At 47.4% G+C, this 22996-nt stretch overlaps 1 protein-coding gene across 1 annotated transcript in view; it reads left to right on the forward strand.

Moving 5' to 3' along the window:
• The window catches only part of Reep1 (receptor accessory protein 1), a 90295-nt gene that overhangs the window by 53771 nt on the left and 13528 nt on the right, over positions 1-22996 (forward strand). The window contains 3 exon segments of the mRNA XM_037204311.1: positions 3624-3662; positions 3933-4050; positions 20142-20319. Of these exon segments, the coding sequence (XP_037060206.1) occupies positions 3624-3662; positions 3933-4050; positions 20142-20319 (335 nt within the window).

A 22996-nucleotide genomic window follows, 5' to 3' on the forward strand; every position in this document is an offset into this window, starting at 1 on the left:
ATGCATGATAAAAACCATGTGTGACAACTCACTGCCTGTATCATACCTGATTGGGGAGAAGCTTTCAATTTCCCCTTTATATCTCGGATAAGACAAGTATGTGTCCACCTTCACTACGTTTTTTCGTCTAGTATTGGATGGTCTCTCCATAACAGTCAGGCAAGATAAATAAATAAAAGACAGAGGAAGAGAGGAAGTCTACCATTCCTATTTACATGATTCCACAATAGATTAAACCGACAAATGAATTCATTAAAGTCAAATAATTTTTTAAAATATCAAGGTATAAAATCAGTAACATTGAGACTAGAAAGATGGTTCCACCAGTAAAGTGTTTTCTATGCAAGTGTGAGGACCTGAGTTCTTCTGATCCTGAACACCCATAGGAAAAAACAGGTTTGGAGTGCATGCCTGTAACCCCAGCATTGGTGAGTAGGAGAGGATCGGAAGCAGGCAGATCCTCTGGAAATCCCTGTACAGATGGTCTAGCCACATCAGTGAGTTCCAAGTTTAATGAAGACTGTCTCAAAAAATGGAAGATAGAGTGATACAGATATATCTCCCACATTTGTGTGCACGCATGTACACACACGTGCATAAACACATGAACATACACATACACACACATCTATCGCACATTCACATACACACACACACACACACACACACACCACAATCAGTAACATTTCTTCTTTATTATGTGCTAAAGATTGAGCCCAGGGACTCATGAATGCTAGGCAGATGTTTTACCACTGGCCTAAGTCCCCAGCCCATCAGTCACATTCTTAATATACCAATGACAATATTGTTGACTAGGAAATATGAAAGTAATATCTTTGTTTAAAAAGTGTATGTTTGCACCGGGCAGTGGTGGTGCACGCCTTTAATCCCAGCACTCGGGAGGCACAGCCAGGCAGATCTCTGTGAGTTTGAGGCCAGCCTGGTCTACAGAGTGAGATCCAGGACAGGCACCAAAACTACACAGAGAAACCCTGTCTTGAAAAACAAAACAAAGTGTATGTTTGCACATGTGTAGATAAGTTGCTGGGCATAGTGGCTCACACCTGAAATCCTCACTCTCAAGAGGCAAAGGCAGGAAGATTACAAATTTGAGGCCAGCCTGAGCTACAAAGTGAGATCCTGTCTCAAAGAAAAAGTAGTGAAATTATATAGAGATGTTATTTATCTTTTTTGATAAAACATTTTCATAAATTTTAAAAAGAGAAAAAAATTAATAATTTAATTCCCCCCAATCACATACATCCAGTTCCAATAGTCAGAAGGAAGAAGCAGGTGGGTTTCCTGACCCAAGTTAAAGACTGACAAGAATAGTCTACGTAGGGAGTTCCAGGCCAGCCAGGAACAAGCAGGTCTTATCTCAAAAAATAAATTAATGAATTAACTATCCAAACGCGACCTTTATTTATTTATTTTTTAAAAAAATCGTGCTTATCTCCTGTCATTCTGCAAATAAGATCTCTACATATGCTGTTTACCATTTCATATAGACTCTTGTTTAATAGTTGTCAAAATTGAGCTGGCAACAGTGGCGCACACATGCAGTCCCAGACCTTTGCAAGAATAAGGGAGGAAAAGTCTATTGAACCAAGAGTCCAAGACCAGCGCAGCCAACATAAGAAGGTTCATCTCAGAAACAAATAACAAAACACTTAACGTGGAGGGCTGGGAAGACAGCTGAGCTGGTGAATGCTTGCCCACCAGACACAAAGCCCAGTGTTAGTCTCCAACACTGTTTAAAGCCGGAATGGTGGCATGCACCTCGAATCCCAGCACTCAGAAGGTGGAGGCAGAAGTTCAAAGGTCATCCTAGTCTACATAGTGTCTTCCGGGCCAGCCTGAGTTGCTTGAGATCCTGTCTCTAAATAAACAAATAAATAAATCTTAATATAGATAAAATATTTGTATTCAAGAAGATGGTGCAGCCAGGCAGTGGGTGGCACATGCCTTTAATCCCGGCACTCAGGAAGCAGAGGCAGCCAATCTCTGTGAGTTCGAGGCCAGCCTGGCCTACAGAGTGAGTTCCAGGACAGGCACGAAAACTACACAGAGAAACCCTGTCTGGGAAAGTAAAAAAGAAGAAGAAGATGGCTCAGTTCTTTGTAAGCATGAGGACCTGTGTTCATATCCCCAGAGCATGTAAAAGACAGGCATGGCATGTGTCTGTGACCCTAGCTCTAGGGAGTGGGGAGGGGCAGTACACCCAGGCAGATACCAGGGCTCAGTGCCAGCTAGTCTAACCCAAATGGTGAGCTCCAGGTTCAACGAGAGATCTTATCTCAAAAACTGCCATCTAGACGGACAGTTAAATGGTCCATAGGATAAATATGCTAGTCACAAAAACCTGACAATCTGAGTTTGAGCCCCAAACCCCAGATGGGGGAGAGGTTGTATTCTGACTTGTATTCTTCCCCACCACTTCCACACACACACAGAATAAATAACTGTCAATTGAAAACCTTTACTGAAGTAGAGAGCAATGGAGGGAGACACCCAATGTACCCATGGGTGCACACATCTCCCCAACACATGTACAGCACACACACTAAGTAAATAAATAAATAGGGATGACTCTCCAAGCAAAGGGTTATTTGTATTTTGAGATAGTAAACATTGCCCCTAATCCATATCTGCATGGTCTTTCTAATGACCCACGTTGAGAGGCCTGTTTCCTTCTACTGGACACTGAGATTATTCCAATTTTCTTCCTGTTAACAGCAATTCTGCACTAGGCACCTACCACACACAGAGTTTGTTCAGTTCTTTCTTTTATCTTAAAATGAATTCTCGAGAGTGGGATTACTGGGCTAAATGATTCTAACAGTGTATAATTCATTAGTTACATTATTTTCTAACCTAATTGTGTAGTAGAATTCTTTAAAATAAAGGAGGAGGCTGCTACATTTGAGTGTGAAATATCCCTCACAAGCTCGCGTGTTTGAGGAGCTGGTCACAGCTGTGGTGCTGTTTGGGGAGGCTGTGGAATCTCTTAAACATGGGGTCTGAAGGGCAAATGTGGATTATGGGGCAGGAATTTAAGTTGATACTCGGATTCTGGTGCACTGAGGTCTCTGGTTCGTGGTTGTGCCTTGTAAGTAACAGCTGTCACATGTTCCTGCCACTGTGATCTTGAGCAGCTCCCATGACCGCGTCCTGCCTGCCATGATGAATGATACAACCTCAAACCATCAAGAAAAAACAAAACACAACAAACAAACAAACAAACAAAAACAACTTCCTTTCTCAAGTCATTCTCTGAGGAATTCTCTCACAGCACCAAGAAAATGACCACAGAGCCTTGTAGGTAGCTCCCACTGGTATATTGTCTGCAGTTTCTGAAGTTCAAGGCTTTGGACTTCCTGTACAGGAAGGCCCTGGAGAATGGAGTAATTAATTGGGCATCTTTGACCTTCACAGCACCGGATGCACATGGTGCACATATATACATGCAGGCAAAACACCCATACATATAACATAAATCTTTTTAAAAATAGAACAGAACCAAACCAAACAAACCTCTGAGTTTTGCCACCGACTAGCAGAGGTCTGAATCTGAACTTTTGTGGCATTCTGTCATACTGGATTCTGTCTGTCTTGTTGAACAGCTTCCCAGGGAAAGGCAGGATTGTCTTCATCCCTGGAACGTAAAAGAACTTTAGAGATAACCCCAGAGCCTTGCTGGGACAGTGAATTGCTGTGTTTTTCGCTTGTTCAGAATTCCCCTTTGCCCTTGGCCATAGCTAACCTGTCTTTCTCCAGCCCGCCATCTATGGACACCTATTCAAAGTGTCTATGACATTACAGGCCAGGGAGAGTCAGCCATCGGGCAAGCTGACAAGCCCGCGCTTGGGAAGAAAGGATGAGAAGAGATGTATTTGATCTTGCCAGTTCAGTGTGCCTCTGCTTCTTCTCTGACAGGAAATCGATGACTGCCTGGTCCAAGCAAAAGATCGAAGTTATGACGCCCTTGTGCACTTCGGGAAGCGAGGCTTGAATGTGGCGGCCACAGCAGCTGTGATGGCTGCTTCCAAGGTAGAGTACCGTGCCGGGGCCTGACTACCAGGGTCCCCTAGTTGTCCTCTACCTGTCATCTATGTAGATCGCACAGGGTAGGCTAAAGACCACTCAGTACCCCTTTATCTTTGTATTTGAAGGTTCCTTTAAAAAATATAATGGGGAGCTGGGTGGTGGTTGAGCACACCTTAATCTCACACTAGGAAGGCAGAGACAGGCAGATCTCTGTGAGTTCAAGACCAGCCTGGTCTACAGAGTGAGCTCTAGGCCATCCAAGGCTACACATAGAAACCCTGTCTCAAACAAAACAAAACAAAAAAATACAATGAAGAAAAGATGAATTTTGCCTCCAGAGCATTCGCCTCTCTTTCATATGCGCATGCACAGACATACATGATATATGATAGCAAGAGTTTCCCAGAGTGCATGAAACAACCTGTGGATCACAGGTTAAAAACCTCTAACCTGGGCTGGAGAGATGGACTCAGCAGTTACGAGCACACGCTGCTCTTGCAGAGGACCTGGGTTTGGTTCCCAGCACAGTCAAGTGGGTCACAGCTGCCTGTATCTCAGGCTCCAGGAGGAAATCTGATGCCTTCTTCAGACCTTTGTGGGTCCCTGCACTGGATCCACACACAGACATGCACATAATTAAAAATAAAATAAACCTTGGAAAAAAAAAGTAATCTACTGGAAGCTGAGGTGTGAGAGAAAAAAACAGAGGGAAAAGGGAGGGAGAGGATGATCTAAACCCAAAGTGGGAAAGTAGAGAGTTCATCTAGGCATGTAGATAGTCTCCATGTTCATGTGGTCCTTTGCATCCTGAGAAGGGATGATAGGTTGCAATGTAGAACATGATGATGATGATGATGTGTATAGCAGGCAGAGTGAAGTGGAGAAGGTTCAAAATAAACAGGACCAGTGGGCAATTGTGATGTGGTCATTACTTCTTCCTCTTTGTTATCTAGCCCCTGAAAAAAAAATCCTTTTATGTCCCTTCCTAGTTTCTTCTCATGTGACACCTTGTCATTGTGTGGATTGCTATGTCTACAGACCCAAACAACTGAAATAGTCAGACTTCTTAGAGTGAATTCATCAGATCTCCCTACTGTTCCCTTCCCTGGGATCCAGACACAGGCTAGAGGTGTACAGTCAGCAGTTACAGCACTGTTGAGAAAACCCAGTGGCTAGCAGGGTGGTGGTGGCGGCGGCGGCGGCGGCGGCGGCGGCGGCGGCGGCGGCGCACGCCTTTAATCCCAGCACTGTTAGGCAGAGCCAGGCAGATCTCTGTGAGTTCAAGGTCAGCCTGGTCTACAGAGTAAGATCCAGGACAGGCACCAAAAGCTACACAGAGAAACCCTGTCCTGAAAAAAACCAAAAAAAGAAAAAGAAAAAAGAAAACCCAGTGGCTGAGAAGTGAGCTATAAGAGCAAAAAAGAGGTGATAAGTCTGGACATGATGCCAGGGTTTGGGTCCGATGTGATGAGGTGTGGGTGGGTTTGGGGTCTGATGTGATGGAGGTGTGGACAGGTTTGGGGTCTGATGTGATGGAGGTGTGGACAGGTTTGGGGTCTGATGTGATGGAGGTGTGGGGTCTGATGTGATGGAGGTGTGGACGGGTTTGGGGTCTGATGTGATGAGGTGTGGGTGGGTTTGGGGTCTGATGTGATGGAGGTGTGGGGTCTGATGTGATGGAGGTGTGGACGGGTTTGGCGAAGCAGGTGGATACAAACCTCGGTTCTCCTTGTGCTTTGAGTAGATGGCAGGATGGAACACACTGATGGCCAGCAAGGATCCAAGATGGGTTCCTGTGCCAGGAAATAGGGAAAAGCATGCTGAGAGCATTGGCTGGAGGAAGCTCAGCACCCAGAGCTGAGTGGTTGTTTCAAAAGGACCTTCTGCCTCTAGTGGCACCTTTAGTCAGAAGGCAGAGGCAGATGGATCACTGTGAGTTCAAGGCCAGCCTGGTTGGTCTACATATGAAGTTCCAGGCCAGTCAGGGCTACATAGTGAGACTCTATCTCGAATGATAACAACAATTGTTTCTATTTTAAAGAAAGGAAAGTCCCTTTTGAGGCTGGGAGGAAGGAAGGAGAGATGGAAGGAAGGAACTGTAGGAAAGTGTGACTCTAGTATCCACAGGACTCCTGGCCACTGTAGTGTAATAGGAACTACCAAAGTAACAGATCCCAGACAGCATTTTTGGGAGGGAAACTGCCTTGGCACTTGAGATCTGTCAGGGTTTACAAATAGCCATGAATCCCAAGAAACTTCCATCTGTAATACAAGCCTCTAAGGTTCAAATTTTTATTTTTTATTTATTTATTTATTTATTTATTTATTTATTTTTTTTGGTTTTTCGAGACAGGGTTTCTCTGTGTAGCTTTGCGCCTGTCCTGGAACTCACTCTGTAGACCAGGCTGGCCTCGAACTCACAGAGATCCACCTGGCTCTGCCTCCCGAGTGCTGGGATTAAAGGCGTGTGCCATCACCGCCCGGCTTGGTTCAAATTTTTAAATGAAAGAAAAGAGAACAAACCACCAAGCCCTGAATTTGTCCGCCCAACCCTTCAGCACAGTGATGGAAACCATCTCTCAGTCCCCCTCTCCTGCATCTTCTCTGCCTTGGAAGCCTGATGGAAGAGGGTACCACTTAGTCTCTCTGCAGTCAGAGTAGACACGGTGTATTTGTCAGCACTGGTTACCCAGCTCCTCAACCACCCTGAGGCATCAGCAACTTCTGGAGGGTCATTCTCTTCCAGGTCTGCCTCCGGCTGGGGCCTCCAGAGCCTTGATGCCATCTTGGCTGGTCATCTCCTCACCCCATCACCAGGAAGGCCCCTAGCTAGGCCTAAGACTCCTCCAGCAGAGCATCTTACCTCAGCTAAAACCCGAAGGACAGTCCAGGTAGTCTAGAACTTGCCTCAAGGAATAACTTCTCATCAGTTCCTTCCATCTGGGTGTGCATGGCAAAGGACTTCTGTTTTCTGTCCGATGGTTTTAAATGAGAGAAAATTTTTTGCTCTGTGGGAGCCTTGATTTTTCTCATGAAATATAAATATTTAGGGAGAGAAAACACATCTCCTCCTCCAAAAATAATGCCCTCTATTTTTTGAAACAGATACATGCTTTTAAAAAAAAAAATCCAAAACTTCAGTCACGCTGCCGAGGTCTACACCAGTGGTTTCCATAGCGACAGCGGACAGCACCCAGCAGTGTCAGAGGATGACTCACTCACTGTGGGTCCAAATCTGGCTTTCATGCCTAAACCACCTAGGAGGCTTTGAGTTTTGGTTTTAAGTAGTGCTGAATCAGAGCCTCGGGCAGTGGGCCTGTGGATCTCTGTTCTGAATACGATGATTTTAAACATCCAGCTTTGGATAGGTCACTGCCTGAAGTCCATCCAGAGTAGAAAACATGGGTGACTGAGGTTAAAACAGTTTATTTCTGTATTTTTCCTGTGGTGCAAATGTAATGCCTTAGAACATGGACCTTGAAGATAAAAAGAACTGTGTGGGTGGTGTGTGACTTGTGTGTTGTGTGTGTGTGTGTGTGTGTGTGTGTGTGTGTGTGTGTGTATCCCTGTATGTGGACAAAGACATCATTGTACAACATGAATCGGTGCCACAGTGGGACTGCAAAGCCCTCTGTCAGGTCACGTGATCAAGGATTGGATCTCAACCCTTCCAGCGCTCTTTTGCCCATGTTTCCATGGCTCCATGGATACTACAGAGCTATCTATAGAGGGATGAAAGCTCTTTTGACCACATTATGGCTCAGTGGTTAAAATCACCTCTTCTAGAGGGCCCAGATTCAGTTCCCAGCACCCACACCACAGCTCACAAGTGTCTGTGACTCCAGTCCCAAGGAATCTAACATGCTATTCTGGCCCTGCATGCTCATGGTACACAGACATATGTGTAGGCAAAATACCCATACACAAACATTTTAAAAATAAAAACAATATTGAACTCTGAGCAACTTCCCTAGTAAAATAATACCTGTGGAGGATGTTCTTATCTTCATGAAGTATGAAAATCTTTCTAGGTCTAGGTTGTTGAGATGGCTCAGTGGGTCAAGGCTTTTGCTGTTGACTTTACGATGACCCGAATTTGTTCCTGGAATCCATGTAGTAGAATGAAGGAACCAACAGTTGAAAGTTGACCTCTGACCGCTGTATGTGTGCCAAACATGTGCACATGTACACACACACACACACACACACACACACACACACACACACAACCAAATAAATGCAAAAATGTCTTGAGCTTCATAAGCCATATCATTATGAAAATATAATTTCTTATTCCTCTATTGTTCTGTTATTTTTATCTTGAAACTAGATAAACCTAAAACAAACAAAACCAGACATGGAAACTTTCTGTCCCTGTTTATCCCTGTCCATACCATTGTCTCCAAGGCTTCCATCTCTGTCCCCAGGAAATGATGTGCCCTTTGTATAAGTGTCCTGATGGCTTCGCTGGCTTTTTCTGCTCTATTTCCTGTCTCATAGCCCATGATTCCATGCAAAAGGAAGACAGCCCCAACTCTTTCAAAGACCAGAATTGGTAATCTCTGTTTTTCAAAAACAATACTCCTGGAATTCATTTGTCCAGAAGAACTCATTTCACATTATCAGTTGGCCCCAGTGAAGAGAATGAGCCGAACCCGAGCTCTATAACCACGAGGCGGCATCCTGGACACCTTACTCTCTTGGAAACCTGGCCCCTGCACTGGGTCCCAGCTACCTGTTCATTCTTAGGCTTGCTAGGCCAACTTTACTTAACTTGAAAACAATGTTCCTTTAGTTCCCCTGAAGACGTGTTGCTGGAACAGCCCCAATTGTACCAACCCTGTCATTAAAGTCAGCCATTGAAGAGAAATGCCCCAAGTAAGAGTTGCATTCTGTGAATTAGAGATTGTCCTGCAGGTGGTTTTCAATGTATGGGGGGGTGGGGGTTAGAGGGTGTTTGCACTTACATGCTTATGTGTGGCTCCCCCTCCCTACAGGAACCCCATGTTTCTTTATTAGATTACTAGCTTCTTTACTTAAAAACTTATTTTAAATTATGTGTCTATGTCTGTGTGTAGGTATTTGCACATGGTATTGCCCACAAGGCCATAGTGTAGGATTTCCTTGGAGTTGGAGTTACAGGAGGCTGTGGGGTACCTGATGTGAGTGCTGGGAACTGGACTCAGATCTTCTACAAGAGGAGTATGTGCTACTCAGCCACTGAGCCAGCTTCTCTGCCCCTAATTGCTAGTGTCTTGAACTAAGAGAATGTGCCTTCTTTTCCTGCATTTTTTTGCATTAGAAAATAACCAGAAGGGGCTAGAGAGGTGGCTCAGCAGTTAAGAGCATTGGCTGCTCCTTTAGAGGACCCAGGTTCAATTCCCAGCACCCATATGACAGCTCATAACCATCTATAACTCGCAGGAGATCTGATGTCCTCTTCTGACATCTGCAGAAACTGCATAGGCATGGTAGGCAGACATACAGTCGGATACTCATGAATTAAAAATAAAATCCCAAGAAAAAGAGTTAAATAACAGATACAGATAATATATAAATAATAAAGACAATAGATAAAGAGTTAAATAACAGGATCAACAAGGCTTAGTTTTTTTTTAATTTTTTTTATTTTACAATACCATTCAGTTTTACATATCAGCCACAGGTTCCCCTATTCTCCCCCTTCCTACCCTCTCCCCTTACCTCCAGCCTACCCCCCATTCCCACCTCCTCCAGGGCAAATCCTCCCCCGAGGACTGCGATCAACCTGATAGACTCAGTCCAGGCAGGTCCAGTCCCTTCCTCCCAGACTGACAAGGCTTAGTTTTGTACTTACTTGTTATTACTCATTAAACCTAATTGATGTTCTGGTCGTGGTGACATGCAACTTTAATCCCAGCACCTGGGATGCAGAGGCAGGTGGATCTCTGTGAGTGCAATCCCAACCTGGTCTACATAGTAAGTTCCCGAACAGCCAGGGCTACTTAGTGACCCTGTGTTGAAAAAAAACACAAACAAAAAAACCCTTAGTTGATGGGAAATATGCACCACCCTTTTTTATTCATCCGACCCTACTGTGTCAGTACAGTAGTCACTGGCCACATTGGGTCTATTTCAATATAGATGAGTTGAAGTGGAGGCGCCCTGGAGCTGAGTTCCTCAGCTGGCCGGTAGCTGGCACAGGCACAGCATATTTCCATCATGGAGGAAACCTGTTCTGGGCGACTCCTCAGGTCCTCTGTGAACATGATTGGTTCTCATCGGTCTCGTTTTCACTCTTTCGCCTGCAGCTACTCTGGCTTTGATGGGGTGCTCTCCCCTCTTTACTCACCAAGTTCTCTGGAGCTGTGTTTGTACGGCTCCCAGGGAAGCAGAGCTGGACGGTCCTGCCTACACCAGCACCCATGCCGGCTCCTGATTCTCCAGCCTCTTCCTTGTGCCAGCCTGGTTTCCACACACTTCGGACAACACTCAAACACTTTGCCTGCAATTGTGCTCTGTGACCACAAGGGGTTGGTCAGGCTTTGGCCACAGCCTACTCTCTGAGTAGATGGGCACCATTCACTGGGAAATGGAATTATGTGTTCTCATTCATTTGTTTTATTCCCAGTCAACCTTGCCTTAAAAAAAAAATTAGTGCTCAGAGTTGCTCTTTCTAGAACGATAAGAAAATGGTCCTGTAGGGGTAACACAAGAAGGGGTGGAAGGATAAAGATAGCCTGGGAGGCTGGGGCCAGAGTTGGGCTGCAGGCCTCAGACAGGGAAGGGGAACACAGTCAACCATTGCCCGGCTATTGCGCAATCCATGTTAGCGGGGCGGGGGCGGGGGAGGGGGAGGAGGAAGGGACGCTGAAAGGGTAGGACCTGAAAAGTGAAAGGGCGAGCTTCCGAATTGACTGTCATTTGTTACCTGGGTGCCAGAGAAGGTGCCATGTGGAAGAAGCTTGCACAGGGCAGGCAGGTCTCCAGCTGAGATCGCTGTCTTGAGAGCTCTGTGTTGGGAGGGCCCTGAACCCCGTTTCCTGGGGATGCCTGATTCGGATGACCTGACACGGAGCTCTAGCTCACCAGGCAGTTTGATTTTGCCTGTTATTTCTCATTCAGGGCACTTCCCAAAACAGAGGTCAGGAAACAGATTATATCCCAAACATCCCTGTCCCCAGCTGCAAAGTGAGAAGACAAACAGGGGAGAAAGATGCTGGGGTACTGGGCCAGTTCTCAGCAGAGTCCACGAACTGTTTCTAGAAGGTTCTCACTATCCTACTATCCCCCCCCCCCCCCCCCTTCTTCTGGTGTGCCAGCCCTCACCTTGCACAGTGGTGAGCTCCTGTGTCAGGCCTCCACTGAGACTCAGGCAGCCGCCATGTTGTCCGTCCACCCAGAACCGGTGCATGTTTTGCCAACTTGGCCATTTGTCCTCTTGTACACATGTCTGTCTCTATGTCTCGGTCTGACTGAGGTTCTTGGAGGCGGGAGCCGCTTCACACCGACTGAGTTCCTCTTCGGGACTCCATGGCGTTCTGTCAGCATACCCTCGGCATCTGTTGGTGTGAACAGGAAAGCCTGTGCTGAGCAGTGAATGAGTGGACCAGTAGAGAAAGGAGGGTCACATGACTCTTTGGTATCTTGTTGGCCTGTGCCCATGGCTTTTTCTTTCTTTCTTTCTTTTTTTTTTTCTTTTGCCCTTTTTACCTCTTACCAGGTGGCTCGACTCTTTCATTTTGTCTCCTCTTTGGACGTCAGAGAAGGGCAGGTAACCCCCTTGAGAGGTGTGACTAACTCCAAACCGATCCAGTCAGAGAGAGAGGCCCAGCAGCCGCCTCTACCCACCAGGCTCTGGTCTGGATCCGAGGCAGGTGTCTTGCTGCCCCAACACCTCCGTGTGGCATGTGTGAATCCAGACACACAGGCTGGCTGCACTCTGTCATCATACCAGAGCTTGTTAGTGTGTTCATCTGGCAGCATCTAACATGTGACTAACTTCCTCGGTCCCCACCCCTCTTTGTTTAACGCCTGGAGAATGAACTGAATTTGTACCGACGCTCTCCCGGTAGAAATCCTCATCTCTTTCTGTTTTGTTCCTTAATCCAGTTTTGTGTCCTAAAGAAAGCCTGATCTCTGTGCGGCATGCTAAGGTGGGGCTGCCTGGCCCTGCGGTAGAGCACGTTCAGCCGTGGAAGCTGGGCATGATGTGAGGTTTAGCAGGAAGCACTAACTCTTCTTGAATTACCCCTGGGGAATGTGGTTATGCTAGTAGTGGCTTTGTTGTCAATTGCCTGACTCACTAAAACCTTTCACTTTTATCCTCATTGTCATCCGAAGTGAGCACTGGGAAGTGAGCACTGGGTACTTGGGGAAATGAGATGAGCTAAAATTCACACTCCGCTGGGCCTTCCCCTGAGACTTGGTGGATCCCTCCAGAACCTGCTCAGGGCCTTAAATCATTCCATTTTGGAGTATCTGCCTTACCTCTCGGTTCTATTTTAATTTCAGTTAAATATATATCCATGGTCCATAGCGCTGCACACCTGTAATCCCAGCACTTAGGACGTGGGCGAAGGAAGATTGGGAACTCAAGGCCATCTTGACTACATAGTGAGCTTGAGGCTACCCTGCCTACCAAAACTAAAAGTAATAGTGACCTACCGTGAGACGAATGGCCATCAGGCCACTATACATAATAGCAACCGCCCTGATATTTCACTATATAGGCTGACACTGAGGTCCTCAGGGTTATCTTGAGAGACTGCTGTGTGTTGCTGGAAATTTAATTGCATTGCCTCCCTAAAGGAGTGCATGAGCCTTGAGCAAGACACAAAAAGGATAAAAGAAGGTGAGGTCACTCCTAGCCCTACCACCCAGTAAAGCCTGTCACCTGGAGGCATGCTTTCCCTGAGCAGATACAGTCATGGGCATTGACAATGGATAACTACACCCCATCCATCTCCTTAGCCATCAAAACTTCCAACATTCCCTCTAGGATGGGCTAAATAGCAATGCTTAGTGGTGAGAAAGTATTAAAAACTGTCTAACGAATATACCTCTCTTGGTTGGTAGAGTGCTTGCCTAGCATGCACAAAGCCTTAGGTTAAATCCCAAGCACCATGTAAATTAAATGTGGCTTTGGATACCTGAAATCCCAGTGGTTGGGAGGTGAAGATCAGAAGTTCAAGGTCTATCCTTGGCTACTTAGCAAGTTTGAGGTCAGCCTGGGATACATGAAACCCTGTCAAAACAACCAGGCATAGTGACATATGCCTTTAATCTCAGCACTTGAGAAGCAGAGGCAGGTAGACTTCTGTGAGTTCAAGGAGAACCTGGTCTACACCAAGAGTTCTAGGTCAGCCTGAGTTACACAGTGAAACCCTGTCTCAAAACAAACAAAAAACCAAAAATCCTCTTTCCACTTGGTTCACATATTTACACACCCAAGCTCTCCAAAAGGGGCTCTCCCCTGGAGCACTTTGCCTCACAGGTGTGCCACCGTTCTGTGTCCTACTCTTGTGGGCACATCTCAGTGCGTGTTCAACAGGACACCTGCTCAGGTCTGGGCCCCTGGCTCATGTATGGGAGTCGGGTGTGGTGCTTTCCTGTAGCCACTTCATGCAGGCAGTGACTCAGTAGATGCCCACATGCTTATGCTGTCCAGCTCTTTGGCCCTGACTCCGTGTCAAGTAGAAAGGAGGCTGCAAGCCTGCAATAGTATTATCTGGAGGGGAAGACCAGCAGATGAATGCCCAGAGTCAAGAACATTTCCATGGAGTACAGGGAACAGGACAGATGAGAGCATGTTGCAGGGAGTCTAGATGTTTATCAGAAGCTGCTCAAAGAAGTGCGGCTGTTTTCATTGTCTAGAAGTCATTATCTCAAGTGCCACTAAGAAAGGAAACATTGCTAGCAAAATAGGGACACAATGCCTTCCACTTAGAGTGTTTACGGCTTATTTAACACACTGCTAGACTGAGGTTTTTAAAAACACTTGCGCACACAATTAAGAGGAACGCAGAAGCACAGTAAACAGGCGAAGGTCTGACTAACCCCGTTGCTCACTGTCAGAGTCGCCGAAGCGCTACAGCTCAGCCATCCGTCGATGCCTGTGCTATCCTTTTCTCTGATTCTTGCAAAGAATCAGAGTTATCAGGCTACGAGTGTTATTTCTGGAATCTTCATCTCTGCTGCCAATACCTATTATGCCCTCCACTTCCGGTAGGGTACGCAGAAATGTTGGAGGAAGACCCCAGACTCAAATAGCGTGCAAGAACAAAGAGCATTTATTATACTAGCGTGCATGTGAGGTCATTGACCTGTACAAAGTGGCGATAACCCTGAGAGGGACGTGTAGGCTCCTTTAGAGTACAGTTAAGGGGAGTTTCAGGGTCAGCTACATAGCTGGTTAAGCAAGCAGCAGTTATATTAATATATTTCTAATTGGCTGAGGTCTAGTCTTATCATTTTCGGACACATCTGCACAAGCTGGGACGTGACTCAGAAGGGGCTGCTGGGTTTGTCCTTGAGACACTGTGAGGCTGACTTAGACCCTCTGTGTTTGCTCTCTCCCTCGACCCTGAATGTAAAGGCCTTGTAGATAAGTGGCTCTTTGTTGGCAAAGACACCTGTCTGTCCTTCTCAGAAAACTGAGGCCTGAATGTAGTTGTGAAAGTGGGAGAGTTTAACCCCTTTGTTCCTTGATGGTCCAGAAAAGATCAGTGGAATTTTAGTTAACCAGGACCCATATTTCTTTACTTAACCAAACACTCAGAACCTTCCATTGTCTCCAGTCTTACCACGGGTGATAACCAAGTATACCATCTGTAGGTAGAGATAGTGATATTAGAAGCAATATTACAAGACCGCAGTAACTTCAGAGGTGGAAGACTGTGTTTATGAACTGATGAAAACCACTTAGGAAAAAAGCTAGGAGTGGATGGAAGTTGTCATTATTACAACGTGGCTCTGAACAATGGCTCTACGACTCCCCTATCTATCACCAGCTCCAAGATCTAAACCACCCTTGGAGGCAGAGAGAAAGGAGCAGGACAGGACTTTCCTCTTCTGCATATCAGGAAGAGAAAATGTCTCCCCAGCCACAAACCCCTCAGCAGCTTTCTCCTCACAACCTATTGGACAAGACTGCAGGATGATGCAGCCATAGCTGCAAGGGAGGCAGGGAAGTTTAAGTTTTGTTTTTTATAATCATTTCAAGAATGAAGACTGGGAAATGGCTCGGTCAGTAAAGCACTTACAATGCAAGCGTGAGCACCTGAGTCCCCGGAACCCAATAAAAATGTCAAGTGTGGCGGCACATGCCTGTGATCCCTGTGCTGGGGGCGGGTGCAGACTAAAAGATCCCCAGGGTAGCCTCGCCTAACTTGGTGAACTCCAGGTCAAGGAGAGATCCTGACTCAAAGGAAGTAGACAACAGTGTTCCTGAGGAGGTCCTCCACATACACAAATACACATATGCCCCAATACACCTGCAGGCAATACATACACATACATATTCAAAAGAAAAAGAATACCAGGTATGGTGGTGCATCCCTTTAATGCCAGCACTTGAGAAGCAGACACAAATAGACCTTTGTGAGTTCCAGGTCAGACGGGTCTACACAGTAAGATCCAGGCCAGCCAGGGTTACAGAGTGAGACCCTGTCTCAAATAAGAGAGAGAAAAAAAAAAAAACCAGAAAGAATGAGATTTGGAAATACATTTGCATGGTTGGTTCTCAGTGACTCCTACTGTGGCCACAGACATTTGGAATACATTTTATTAAATAGCCCCAAACACTGTAAGGCAGTCAGGTGGGGTGGCACATGCCTTTAATCCCAGCACTCAGGAGACAGAGGTAGATGGAACTCAGTAAGTTTGAGGCCAGCCTGGTCTACATAGTGAGTTTCAGGACAGCCAGGGCTGTAGAGAGACCCTGTCTCTAAGTAAATAAATAAATAAGTAAATAAGTAAATAAATAAATAAATAAAGAGAATAGAGAAAGAGAAAGAAAGGAAGAAAGAAAGAAACCACTGTAGGGCTTCTCAGAGCTTTTTATTATCATAGTGTTCATTGAGTTAGGGACAATATAATATTACACTTTTTTCTTTTCTTTTCTTTTCTTTTTCTTTCTTTTTTTTTTTTTTTTAGATAAAGTCTCAGCATGTAGCTCTGGAACTCACTATGTAGACCAGGCTGGCCTCCAACTCACAGAGATCCACCCGCCTCTGCCTCCCGAGGCTGAGATTAAAGGCGTGCGTGACTATGCCCTGATGATACTATGTTTTTGAAACATGGAGAATCCAAAATTATTTTCCCAAGTAGGGAGCACAGTGCGGCAGACAGAAGCTCTCCCAGAAGATGACAGCTCCCGAATAAAAGATGGAGCTCCTCCAAGCACAGCTAAGGTGTGCCTCACGGACGGTAATTAAGGATGAGGTTGAGTCGAGACTGAGCAGGCCTGCGTGGTTTTCAGGGGAAGCATGATGCTTCCAGACGTCTCCAGCTGTTCTGGTGTGTTTTCAGGACTCATGTCTCCATGCTTTTGTGGTTCCCTTCAGCACAGGGCTAGCTTGGTCCCGAGCCATGCTTTTCTCTTGCCTAACCCTTTCCACTTGCAGTCTCCCTGATGCTGGTGATATTGGAGCTATGCTGGCTTGGCTTCTCTGAGTGAAACTGAGCCCTTTGCCAAATGGACGCGTACTGGGTAGACTGCTGCTTTCCCTCAGGTCTCTTGCAGAGCGTTTACAAGATCCAGAAGATCTTGATGGAGTTAGTCCCTGACCGGTTGTTTGGGCTTGGGGGTCATGAGACCCCACCTGATCCTTTTGGTCATAAGCTGTCTTTTCTTTCATTGATTTCAGTAGCAACTTAGATGTGGCCAGCAGCAGGCAACAGCAGCAGCCATCATCTTCACTGGCATAAAAAAATAAAATCAAGTCAAAACATTGTTTTTAAAGCTTTATTTTATTTTTAATTACGTGTGTGTGTGGTATCTGTTGGGGGTGGGGTGGGGGGTTGTACACGTTTGTGTGAGTGCATTAGAGGCCAAAGGTGTTGGATCCTCCCAGAACTGGATTTACAGGCAGTTGTGAGCCTCTTGATGTGGGTGCTGGGAACTGAACTCAGCTCCTGTGGAAGAGCAGCAAGCTCTCTTAACCACTGAGCCATCGCTCCAGGTCCTTAGTTGACCCTCTTACTCACTTAACTCTGGCTTGTTCTACACAGTGGGTATCTTGAGGATGTGATGTTTTGTTTTTATACATTAATGGTTCTAACTGTATGTATTTGGTTACTTAAACCATTTTCTGTTTGTGTTTGTTGTTGTTGGCTTCTGGGGGAGTAAGTTTCACGCTGTAGCCCAGGTTGGCCTGGAACTATGCTGCCGAGACAAGCCTCAAACTTGTGATAATTTTCCTGCCTGAGCTCCCGAATGCCGGGATCACAGGTGTGCGACAGCAGGCCCTGCGTGTCGTCGTTGTTGGTTTCCTTGAGACATGGTTTCTGTGTCTTTGGTAGGTTGAGATTTACCTATTTCATTTCCTGGTGCATCATCAAACCCTGTGCTAGCCCCTTTTGCCTGCCCCCTCCCCGGCTTTGTTGCAGTGGGCTAGCCCCTTTTACTTGCCCCCTCCCCGGCTTTGTTGCAGTGTGCTAGCCCCTTTTACTTGCCCCCTCCCCGGCTTTGTTACAGTGTGCTAGCCCCTTTTGCCTGCTCCCTCCCCGGCTTTGTTGCAGTGTGCTAGCCCCTTTTGCCTGCTCCCTCCCCGGCTTTGTTGCAGTGTGCTAGCCCCTTTTGCCTGTCCCCTCCCGGGCTTTGTTGCAGTGTGCTAGCCCCTTTTGCCTGCCCCCTCCCCAGTTTTCATTGCAGTAGTTTGGGTTTACTATTATAATTTGTATATATTCTCGAGATTATATCTTTTCCTTTCCTTCCTGTCCCTCCTTCAACCTCTCCCATGGACCCCAGCCACTCTTGTAAATTAATGGCCTCTTTTTCTTCAGTCATTATTACATACATCTGTGCGCACACACGTTCCTAAACACATAAACACAACCTCTCTGGCATTATTTTGTGTCTCACCTTCCTTTGTTCTTTGTCGCATTAGACCTTCCATTGTAGCAAGTGGCTGTGCTCTGCCCACCCGTCTAGATCAGTGGTTTGTGACTGACCGATGTGGAAAGGCTCACTCGAACCCTCCTCCAGCTGCAGAAAGCCTCTGTCTGGTGCTTTGCTCATTTTCTGCTCTGGCCGCCCCGTGCCCTCTGCACTGATTGCTGATGCTGTTGTGTCTACCCTACCTTGTTATTCTCAAGTCCTCTGGACCTCTAGGCACCCCTCTTCATTCACTGTGAAAACAAGAGGCCATTCCCACCCTGCTGACTCACGTTCTCTGGTCCCCACTGCCTCCCCCCAATACTTGAGGGGAGGCTGCAGGGCTACCAGCATTCTGAGCACACCCAAGTTCATGGCCTGGCAGTTGCTTGTTCCAAATCCCAGCACTATCTGAGTAACACCAGTCTCCTATCAGCCTCCCTTTCCTCGCTCAGGCTTGTTTTGTCTTTTAACCCACTCGGTCTGCTCAGTACATCGGTATAGGCCATCTACTGCAACATAGGCAACCTATCGGGCCTCATTCCTGTAGAAAACTGCCTGGAGAGATGGCTCAGTGGTCAAGAGTATTTGCTGTTCTTCTGGAGGACCCACATTTGGTTCTAGTATCCATGTCCAACAGCCTACAACTGCTTGTAACTCCGGCTGCAGGGGATCTGATACCCTTTTCTGGTTTGGCCAGTGAGTGCATGCGCACATGCACACATGCACAAATAGATAATTTTAAATTAATAATCTTTAAAAAGATAACTGACTCCCTGACTCCCACCTGCAGATATCAGTGGCCACTAACTCCTCAGCAAGGGTGGAACTTCCGTGAATTTGATCAAAACACATTATATGCATGTATGAAAGCCTCAGATAATAAGTGAAAAAATAAAACTATACAAAAATAAATTCTAAACAACAACAAAACCTAACTAGCCTCTCTGCTGCCCTGAGGCACACCTGCACACCTACAGCTACACCCAGCCCTGTCTTCATCTTGGTCCTTTCTCTTCGCTCAGGACCAGGCCGGAGAGGGAAGATTTGCTCTTTCATCCACACAACACATCTGCCTTGCTTTCCTAAACAAAAGAATACATTTACACCGAGATTCACTCCACACCTCCTTCAGTATATGGAGTGCTTATTCCGACAGCAGAGATTTTTTTTTTTTAAATATCATCTCTTCCTTCCTGATTCATTACTTCTTGGGTATTTTATGAAACTCAAATTGCCAATATGAGTAAATGTGCCTTGTAAACCATCTCAGTTTCACAGATTAAAAAAAAAAAATGACTACTGTCATACAGTGAAACACGTCTGCGCTTTATAGCCTTTAGGAAGGAGAGCTGAGTGCATAGACTATTAGGTTTTGAGTTTGTAACCAGATTCTGAGAACTGAGGATAGCGTGGCCATATATAGACTTTTATTGGTGGGAAGCCAGTGGCCTCCAGCCATCTCGCGAGAGTAGGGACTGCAGTGGCTGGAGATGTCGCTGACGTGGTCGAGTGCCTGCCTGGCATGCATAAAACCCTGAATTTGAGCCCATCAATACATAAACCAGGTGTGGTGCCCATGCCTATAAGCCTTGCATTTGGGATGTGGAGGCAAGAGGATTAGGCGTTCAAGATCACCCTAACAGGTATACGCCTACATTGCTAAGCAGCAAGTTCAAGGCCAGCCTCGAACACATGAGAACCTTATCTCAAACAAAAACAGGTTGGAGGGGCTGTGATCCTAGGTACAGATTTCCCTGGGCTGTCTGAAAGAGGGAAGGGAATATCTCTAAAAGAGAGGGGGAGTGACGGCTGAGCCCTAGAGGTGGCCCTGGAACATACCTGCCATGTCAGCAGGTATACCTGGGACCTCAGGAGAGGCGACCCAGGGCTTATTCCTGCCCCGTCTACTCACAGAGCAAAGGTCTCTCGGCCCTCGTCACATCTCCTGTCTGTTCCCATTGCTCATCCGCCTATGGCCAGGCCTCTGACAAGTGCTCTCCTGTGTTGTGTCCAGGGACAGGGTGCCTTGTCGGAGAGACTACGGAGCTTCAGCATGCAGGACCTCACCACTATCCGGGGTGATGGTGCCCCTGCTCCCTCCGGCCCCCCTCCACCAGGGACGGGGCGGTCCAGCGGCAAACACGGCCAGCCCAAGATGTCCAGGAGTGCTTCCGAGAGCGCGGGCAGCTCAGGTAGGTCTCTCTGCTCTCCCGTCTCACTTTGGGCCTCATTAAGAGGCGCAGTGCTGGATCACACAAGGGTGCCCCTTGCCCCATGGGCCTGTCACCAACAGAGATATTTGTTAGATTATACCAGGCCAGATGAAGCGCATAGCCACTCAGGAAGCGGGCCTGGGGACTGGGCCTTGGGCAGGGTAGGTTACTAGTGCTAGAGAGTTCTTCCTTCTTCATCATTATCGGAGGGACCCGAGTGTTGGGTGCTTGTGCCTGGGCCAAGTCAGGAGCAGGAAATGTCGTCTGGGCCGTGGGAGCACTTTCTCTTCTCTCTGGCCCCACACTCAGGCCTCATGACCCCCTGAGCATCTTCTCCCACTCCTCAGAGCTGGTGACTCCTCCCACAGGCATGCTCTCCCTCTCCCATGTCTCCACTTCATCTTTGACTACCTACACACTATGCATGCCCACAGCCTACACCTACCAAGGACCACACTAGGCCTGTGGCCCAGTTCCCAGGGAGGCCAAGTCCACCCAGTATCGGAAAATCTACCTCTTCTGTTTAACACCGTGGTTAAGTACTTGGCACGAGACTGCCCATATGGGGATGCGACCAGGAACCTTGTTTAACATGTGGAGTCTTGGGCCTGTCTCCAGAGATCTCAGTAGGTCTCGGTGAGACCCAGCTGTGTAGATTGGGGTGTGAATCCAGTATCTAATCTATCTGTGTGGACTTGGAGCTCCTGGATGTCAGTATTTGGGCTGGGAGCTATCAGTTTCCAAGATGGATCCTTAGATGACAATGACTCCAGGAGCAGAGCTGAGTTGCTGACAGAAAATGGTGGACAGCAGGAAGCATAGAGGACAATGATGGGTGACCACCTTCTCCTGATGGCAGAGAGTGGGGGGCGGGGCTACTGGGACACTGCCTTCTCCTGATGGCAAAGTGGGGGGGGTGGGCGGGTGCTGGGACACCGCCTTTCCCCCTCCTTGTTACAGAAGAATTAGGACTTAGGTTGTTTTAGAATATGGTGTTATGTACCCAATGTCTGTCCTGCCCTTTAAACATGCAAACCAGGACCTCGAGGGCCCCTGGACCCTTTCTGTGTGCTATAAGAAGCAGTATGAAAGGCACCCGGGCTCTGAGCCCCAGATCCTGACAGACCCCACCTGATTCTGAGGGCTAGCACATGATGTAGACATGACAACACACTCGGGCCCGACCACTCAATACCATCAGCATTCCTTGGTGTCCATCAGCTTCCTCCCCTTTCCGGTCCGTGCCCTCTGCACTGCCCCTAGGTTTGAAGATCATAGCTTGTTGATGGGAGGTGTTTTCACTCCAGAAGCAGGGTAGGACCGGGGAGGAGTAGGCTGGGGTATGAGGGTTCAATTGGAATAAGCCAGGTAAGAGTACTCAGGACCATGCCTGGTGCCAGGAGACAGTACGTAGCTACTGTTAGACATCTTATTAATTCTTTATTTATTTTTTTTTTTTTTGGTTTTTTGAGACAGTTTTCTGTTAGCTTTTCTTTTCTGAATCACTTGATCAGCTGTCGACTCACAGAGATCGCCTGCTCTGCTCCGAGTGCTGGTAAAGCGTGCCACCCCCGCATTCTTTATTCTTTACAATGCTGAGAGCATTCAGGAGGCAAGTGGGCTTCTCTGTGAGGCAGTGTGAGCCCTGACATCGGAATGGCCCACCCACACTGAAGTTGAAAGGTCAGGTAGGGCACCCTGCTTTGGCAGGGAAGTGGGCCCGGGCAGCCCTGTACCCCTTCCCCTCTAAGAACCCATTTTGTCATTTTAAAGGGAGAACCAAGCAGGGTCAGCAGCACAGAGAGGCACGCACTCTGCCCAGGCCACACAGAACAGGAAGCTAGGCCTCCTTTCCAGACCACCTCTTGATAAGTTTTTCAGGTCCAGGCTCAGAATGAAATGAGAGGAGGTTGGCGGGTCTCAGAGATGATGCGGATGTCTCCAAGGCCTGAAACATCCTCTAGCCCAGCAACAGGTGGAAGGAGGTCTGGGATGGTTTGTGTTGGCGTTGGCAGAGGGGGCGCGATCCTTTGCCATCCTGAGACCTCCCTTCGGAGAATGGAGGTGCTGGCCATGGTGGGGAGGGCAGGGACGATAGCACTCTCCCAAGCAGTTGCCGCAGAAAGACAGACAGATGCGATACAGACCCGCTTCTGGATATGTATAGAGGCTCCCATGCCCGTGTTGGAGCTGGAGCTGTCGTCCACGAGGTGAGACAGGGTCCCTGGGAAGAAGTCTGGCGGAGGAGGCAACGGAAGGGAGCACGGGTTTGTTTTGGTTCACAGTTTGAGGGCGCAGGCCATCATGGCCACAAAGGCATGGTAGCAGGAATGTGAGGCTGCGGTGCATTGGGTCAGAAGTCAAGAAACAGAAAGAGGACTGGAAGTGGGGTCTGGCTGTCAAAACTTAAGGCCAGCCCTTGTGACTCTTCCTTTTGCAGGGTCCCACTCCCTAAAGGTTCCACAGCCTCCCATAAAAAGCATCACCTGCCGGGGGCCAAGTGCACACGTCTAGGTGACATCCTGGTGAGGTGACACTGAGCCTGTGGGATGCAGCACGTGCCACGCAGGGAAGCTGACACCACGGGGCATCGCCACACGTGTTCCTGCTCACTCCCCGAGCCCTTCTTCCCCGAGTTCTGTGTGCTGCCCGCCTT

The sequence above is a fragment of the Peromyscus leucopus genome, chromosome 3 (assembly GCF_004664715.2).
Source record: "Peromyscus leucopus breed LL Stock chromosome 3, UCI_PerLeu_2.1, whole genome shotgun sequence".
Lineage (NCBI taxonomy): Eukaryota > Metazoa > Chordata > Mammalia > Rodentia > Cricetidae > Peromyscus > Peromyscus leucopus.